The 7,469-nt window shown below is 38.8% G+C and overlaps 1 protein-coding gene across 3 annotated transcripts in view; it reads left to right on the top strand.

The window, feature by feature from the left end:
* LOC101859740 (kazrin) overlaps positions 1 to 7,017 on the top strand; it is a gene marked incomplete at its 5' end in the record, with an annotated part of 24,361 nt that extends 17,344 nt beyond the window's left edge. For all 3 annotated transcript variants that reach the window (XM_035972732.1, XM_035972733.1, XM_035972731.1), the window contains 2 exon segments: positions 3,787 to 3,907; positions 5,115 to 7,017. In XM_035972732.1, coding sequence (XP_035828625.1) covers positions 3,787 to 3,907; positions 5,115 to 6,014 — 1,021 coding nt within the window.
* Positions 7,018 to 7,469: the final 452 nt, after the last annotated feature.

Here is a 7,469-nt window from a genome sequence, read left to right as displayed (position 1 = left end):
GATGCCATGTTCTGCATGCTGTAATTTAATGTTCGTTTTCAGGTCTTACCAAAAGGGCCTCAAACTTTTAAGGTACTAGAAATCAATTGTCTATCCTGACATTACGATTATTTATTGTACATTCTCACTTTTTTCATGATTTTGCTGTATGTTTTTTTTTTAAGTCTTTCTTCCGTTCTGTGTTTTATGGAATAGTATTTGACTTGTGCACTGTCTTCTGTTGAGTCCTCTGAATATTTCTGTTCTTTAAGGCTTTCCTGTTTTGTTGGTCACTTTTTTATTTTATTCCTCTGGGTCAGCAAGCTGTATGTTTTTTTGTTTTGAGGTGAAAGTACTTTTAAAAAGGGTTTTTCCCCCAGAGTATGTAATTTTCGCAGAGTGGAAATTCCCCTTTCATGAGGACCTAATTATTTTCGAAACCTGAAAATAACTTTCTCTTTCATTTAAATGTAATTTGAATGTTTGTGTTTTCAATTTTTTCTGAATTAAAGGTTATTTGAAGTTGCTACAGCTTATCAGAAATTTCCCAAAATGTAAAAGAGACGCTGTTAGTTCTTATTTTACAGCCATGTTGCTGACGTGGTCAACTATCCAGCTAATTATGATTTCACTTGTTATCTGATTTTGTATTAAATGATTGCACAACTTTTTGAGACCAGTGTGAATATGAAGATGACAGATGAGAATGACAATCTAGAATATGAGTCTGGTTTGGACACTTTACAGTCAGAGGATGGAAATTTTTAAAAATCCTCTTTTGAATTTTTGACTTAAAAGAAGGGAGGGGCAGGAGTACCCAAAAACTATAGGACTTACCATTCACGAAAACCGTGGAAGTCTTGTTAAGGAGTATGATTTTCTCCATTATATTTATTGTTTTCTTAAGTGGGTGTCAATCCCCCTCGATGACGAAAGTAACATCATTTATGTGGGATCAAGCTTTTTACACAAGAAGGTTTTTCCTTCTGTCCATCATGATGTATAACAGGAACAATTTTGTGTGTGAGTGTCTTCCTGTGATTCTGTTTTGTACCAAGTAACTCAGAAAAAAACACTCGGCACACCTTATCATTTTCTTTGTAAAAGTGGTCTTATTTTGTAAAAAGATATTTGTTCTACTCTCTTTAATGCCTCTAATTATTGTTCCCTGTATTTGTTGTTGGGCCGTTGTTTCTTTCTGTTGTCCATTCTGCTTTTTGTGGGTGCTCATCGATCACTTCTGTGTTGTGCATTTTTTGTTGTCATCTCAAACAAAGTCACAAGCACTGACTCTTTGTTCATCATCATCATCAAGTGGCAGACATCGGCAATTATGGTTCTCCATTTCATTCCTTTGCTCGGATGCTCTTACAAAAGCTATGTTACCCTTATCTTTCCCCGTTGCCCTTCTGTTTAGGTTCTCTAAAAAGGTTTCTCTGGGCCAACCCCTGTCTCGTTTGTCTTAAATTTTGCCCGTGAGAGCTAGCTGGTCAAGACCTTTACGCCTATTCAGGTGTCCCAAAAACTGCATTCATTGTCTTTTCCTGATTGCTTATATCAGTGAACGTCTCACTATAATGTAATTGAATCGCAGAAGATTTTGTTGGTATTTGGAGGATGCCTCTGCTTCTTTTTTTTTCCTTTTTATCAGTCTATCTAGTCCCTGCACTAAGGGACATTTTTGTTTTGTTAATGGGTTTCTTTTTTAGGGGTTTTTTTTTGGTTTTTTGTTGGGGTTTTTTTCATTAAACTTCACAGAAATTTCTTTATGGCTACTCATCAGGTTGCATTTTTATTACCCCCTAAGTTACAGGGAAAAAAATGTGTTTAGTTTTTAATGTGGGTTTTTTGGGGGGGTCAGTTTTTTGGCTTTTGTTGTCAACAACGTTCATTTAAAGCCTGATTTCATGACTATAGTTAATTCTTGTACAGATTTAGAAGCGTTGCTTGGTCATTTACAACCGACCCTGCTCTACCGGCCACCTGTCCTAGACATCACCTGTACAATTAACCATTTCCCCTCTCTTTTTTTCCCTTAAAATAAAACTACCCAAGACATCTATCTGTCTAAGACAACCGATTTCCTCCTTGACAATCAGTGACCATCTTGGATAATTTCGACTGTGAGCGATTCTTAAAATGTAATCTTTATTTGTACATACCAATTTATTTTTTGAAAAGTTTATTTTTATTCAAACATAATTTAGTATTATAATTTATTCTTGTATGTACAGATTCTGTTAAAGACTTGTTTTTGTACAGACATATTTCTGAAATGTAGTTTATTCATGTACTCTTTCCCACTAATTTGTGTTATTTATGTTGCTATAGCTTTGAATGTCCATTGCAAGAATGGTCGATAGACACTCGGATATTGTCTACATCATATATACTTTTTTAAAGTGATTCTGATATTTTTATTTGCTTCTGCTGGGTGGTTTTAGAACACCACGGGCTAGATCTTTATTTTACCTCTTTTGTTTCTGGAGATGTGTCTTGCTCTTTCCCCTCTCTAAACGACCATAATGGTATTGATGTGCTTGTTTTTGCTTTTTTTAAAAACCATATGTCATCTGCTCCCAAACAAAACGAGACCTTTATTTGTACACTTCCACCCAACCCCTGGCCTCACTTTTTTTGCAAAGGAAAAGCTCTGATGTGGACTGCTTATCATTGACCAGTCTTATAACAAAAAACGTATACATGTGTAATTTGATCAAGGGGGGAACCTTTCTCATGGTGCATCTTTCTGTCTTTCTTTTGTGGGCTGTACAATTAAAATTAAGGAAGTTTTGGTCATTTCAAAATATATGTTGTGACCCAATTACATGTTATTGTCATGACAAAAGCAATTTTTATAAATGACTCCATAACTATTTACTGTAATCCTCAGCAAATCAGACAAAAGTTAGATGGGCCAATGAATATTGACATGAAATAATCTGATGTACCAAATTTTACTTAATTTGAAACGCACAAATATACGGCATATACATTTTTCTGTCATGTGACAGAAGAGTTGTTCAGATGTACAGAGAGCAAAATTTTGAAATCATTTGTACATGTATACAATTGTATTACAATTTCTTTTTCTGAGGTTTCGGTTGTGTGTACTGTACAAACATTTTGTTGAAATTCCAGTTCTATATGTTGAAAAATGACCTTATTCAGTTGCGAGCGATGTAAAACTCCTACAGAGACAACAAATGTTGAAAAAAGCTACATAACATAGTTCGCAAACAATGTTTTAAAAGAAAAATGAAACTGGTTTTGTTTGTTTTTTTGGTAATTTTTCTCTAGATGAATGTTGATTTCTGGCCTTACAACTGTTGAACAGCTCACAGACATTTTTTGTTATACCTTAGCTATGGTCTCAAATTGCAAGTGGGTTTCACATTTTTTGTGTATTTAGAGAAGTACAGTAGAATATTCTGCTCTTACACCCGTGCAAACAACCACTTCCCACTTCCTCCTTATGTGTTTTTTTTCTTAAATTTTAATGGTACTGTCCAAGACAACTACCTGTCTAAGATGACCCCTTTTTTTTCACTTTTTCACACTTTACACATTACACAATAACATATTTATACAGGTGAACTTTACTTTACTTTACTTTTCCGATCCAGCGGCCTTTTGGGTTCTAGCCCTTTGGTCTGTATACAGGTGAACACTGGGCATATACACATGAAATAAAGAGTATATAAGCATCATTCTACCCCAATGTCTTGGAGGACACAAAGTGTCATCAAGAATAGCCGCACTAAACAAACTCTGACTCTGACCCCTACGTTTTTCTTGTTTTCACAGAGCCGCTCTGGATCACAGCGAGCCGAAGGTGAAAACTGGAGAGAACGGAGCTGCAGGCAAGCAGTTCATGAGAGGGCGCAAAGGATCCAACGATGACGGCAAGAATAGACTGAGCTTCAAAGTAAGTTGTCTCTCCCCCCTCTCTTAGCAGTTAGTTCATGCCTTATTCTTGTAAAAAAATTTAGGGGGGGAGGTGCTGTCAGGTATTAGATAACAGAAAAAAGATGCCTTGTCAGAAGTTTGCAAGGAGGGGGGGGGGGGGGGGAGGATGCTTCACTGAAGGTTAACAGTCTAAATGACAAAAGAGTACGTCATTTTTCAAAATATTTTTGGGAGTCTGCATCAGTCTCCACTGTGCGGGTGGTTGGGGGGTAGTTGGCGGGTGCTCTGGTGTGCTTTGCTCCTTCTTTCCTATCAGATATTTATCGTCCTGATCTCTCCTCCTTTTTTGTGTTTGTTATTTTCTTGTATTACCTCTAATCTTCTGTACTTACATGACATTGTGTGTTGCTAGTGCCATAAAACTTACTAAAACGAATCATCAAAAAAAAAGAAATCTCCACTTATCGAGCTTTAACATCTGCAGTGGTACACAACTTATTCGAAATTACACTTGGCTGCTACACTGGCAACCACAATTCCTGTTCCCTTTTCTGAGGATGGTTTGCTGGAAAAAACATTATTGCAACATTCTCTGTTTGGTCGGACGTGGATGTTTTTTCAAAAATCTACATCTTGACAGAGGTATGGATTTTCAGGATACATTCAGAAACAGTTATCATGAAACTGACTACATTTTGCCCGACTTCATATCTTCATAGGAGTAAAAGTCTTGGTACAAAATGTATCAGAACATATGATCCTTAAATCTTGAGATGCAAGTTTCCTGCTGGCTCCTTAGATCTTAAGTAAAGCCAAGTTGTAGCTCACAGCCCTTTTGTCCCTTCCAAGAACAATGAGACTTTACAACAGCTGTCTCAGATGGCATTTCACCCCATGGTCCAGTTTACCAAGATGTAAGCGTGAAACAGAGAAAATACCTAACAACTGTCAACTTTCGCACATATTATGTAACTGAGTACCATAGCATTGAATTGACAGTTTTATTGCATCGGTACTTTGGTCATTAACATGTTCATTCTTTACTGATAGATCTTTATGTGTTCTCTTGACCTAGCCCTGCTTCTCTGAAATCAGCTAAATAAGATGTTGACTGTTTAAATTTATGGTCTTCTGTGAGCCTGTTGACTGTAAAGTGTTCATGTTGACTGCAAAATGTTTTCTCAAAGTCATGACTCATCTCTCCTGTTTCTCTTTGTTCCCCACAGGGCTCTCTTGGTCGTGCCTTTGGCAAGAAAGTCAAGGATGACTTGAAATTGAATTTCGACACGGAACCGTCCAAATCTAAAATCTCCGCCCCTATCCCTATTCAACACTTGAGCCTGTCCTCACTCGACACGGACTCGGAGCTCATGAAGAAAGGTTTCTGTCTGTCCAACTCACTGAAGGAACAGAAGAGCCCGGCGTCGCAAGTCACATACAGAACCAGCGCCGACCATTCCGAGTCGGAGTCTCATCAGTCCAAGTCTGCCAAGCGCAAGGCTCTCGCTTACTCCGACCAGACTTTGTACAAGACGGCGCTGTCAGAACTCATCAGCAAAAACGAATCTCTGAACAATATCGATCACGACGTCGCGTCCAACATCAACAAAAACGTGGATGTGTCTCAGAATCTGAACAACCTCAACGTGGTGGACAGGAAAGAGGAAAAGGATAAGTCGTCGGTGCCCTCGTCGTCACAGGAGACGCTGACGGAACAGAGCGCCGGCTGCAGCAACAACCTGGAGAAGAACAACAACAAGAAAGACAAGGAAGCGTCAGCGCAGCAGAAACCCATCAACACCAATCCGCAGCCTACCACCACTGGTGCCCCCACCTTGGTCTCGTCCTCCGTCACCTTCACCAGTAAACCCACAATGTCGTCAGCTTCTGCTACAGTCGTTTTGGAGAAAAAATGTGCAATAAAAATGGAGCAGCCTTCGGTGGCGTTTGACAAAGCTGTGGTGACCAGCAAGCCGCCCCTGAGGCCTACGGTCAGCGCTGACCCCAGCATGAGGTCGTTCAGCGTGGAGGCGCGGAGTTCACAGGGTGACGCTGCAATGAAGGAGAGTATGAGGAAGAAACGGGGCTCACTCAAAGATGTTTTTCCCCAGACCACATCTGTGTGATTGCTAGGATTCTGGTGGTGCTGTCACAACTGTTGTTTTGTATTGAGGATAGAGATGGTTGAAGTAATAGTATTATAGTGACCTCTGACCCATGAAGCATTATATTCGTGCAGTGCATGTGAGGTGATGTATGTACGTTTGGGTGCGTCTTATGTATGTGAATATGTAGAAATATTGATTTTAGTATGTTGTAATGGCAAATGCCAGCTGATAAATTGAAATAGGGGACATCGTTTCATTTTATGGCTGGGGGATTAAAATGCTACTCAAGTTTTATGGACTGGTCTTGTGTTGAAGAGCACTAATCGTTGATATTTCATTAGACAGCGGTGATTCATTTTTATAGATTCCCTTCCTTTTTATGATTCTGTGTTTCAATGAGTCAGTATTGATATTGCTTGAGCTCCTGTCAAGCCAAGAAAGGATGTCTTTGTCAGTTGTCAACAGACAACAAGAACCTCTTTTATTATGTAAGAAGGTGCGGTGAGTGACATTCAATCAGTCTGTGTGTTTATGTTAATTTTTGGAAAATTCCTGTCCGTGAAACCTTCTGCCAGTTTGTTTTTGTGTCCCCATGTAACTCTATCATTTCTGACTTGTCTTTGGTCACTTTCCCACCACCCCTTAGCTGTGGACTGGGGGAGAGACATCACTGCTTAAGATGGTTGGGCTCGTTTCCTACTTTATCGAGTGTCTTTTTCCTTCAATGAGGATATTGTATCCTTCCTAGAACTAGCAGAGTCAGAATAATGATGTTAATAATAATAATAATAATAATGATAATAGATTGCTTTTCTATAGCATAAATTCCAGCTCAACAGCAAGCTCTGTGCACTTTACAACAGCCTGCTTCCTATATCATCCTATCGGCAGGGGGGGGGGTGTAAGATATGAACTATAGTTATAGACTGGGAAGTTACAAATAAATTGTTGACATTAGCAGAGGGTATTACTGATGGGTCTTGCTTTTTTCTTTTTTTTTTTTAAATCTTCTTATCTTACCTGTTCCCTTTAGCTTACCTGTCTCTCCTCATCACACCTTGTCTCTCTCACCTCATCTTACCTGTTTCCTTTATCTTACCTGTCTCTTCTTATCTTACCTGTTCCCTTTTCTTTTTCCGTGCCCTGACTAAATGGTTAATGTTACATTGATATCCTGTTTGCTCAAGCAAACAAGCAAAGAAATGCAAGCACCTTACTCGAATAGGAAGACCCTGAACTGTGGAACCTGAACTTTTTCGCCCGTTATTCAGGTTTCAAGTTTTGAGATCCTTTTCAGATCTTTACCAGTTGCACAGTGGAACCCTTACTGAGTCATAAAATGCCTATTGAATTGCGATTGTTGTAAAGATATTATAATTATTGTTATTGATCAATGAAGTTCTTCATAATTGATATTGCCAGTTGAGAGCTGGAAGTGACCGTGTCCTTGTTTTCAGCCAAAATACCAAAAAC

This window comes from Aplysia californica, unplaced genomic scaffold, assembly GCF_000002075.1.
Source record: "Aplysia californica isolate F4 #8 unplaced genomic scaffold, AplCal3.0 scaffold00818, whole genome shotgun sequence".
NCBI lineage: Eukaryota > Metazoa > Mollusca > Gastropoda > Aplysiida > Aplysiidae > Aplysia > Aplysia californica.
This window is presented reverse-complemented; position numbering and strand designations above follow the sequence as displayed.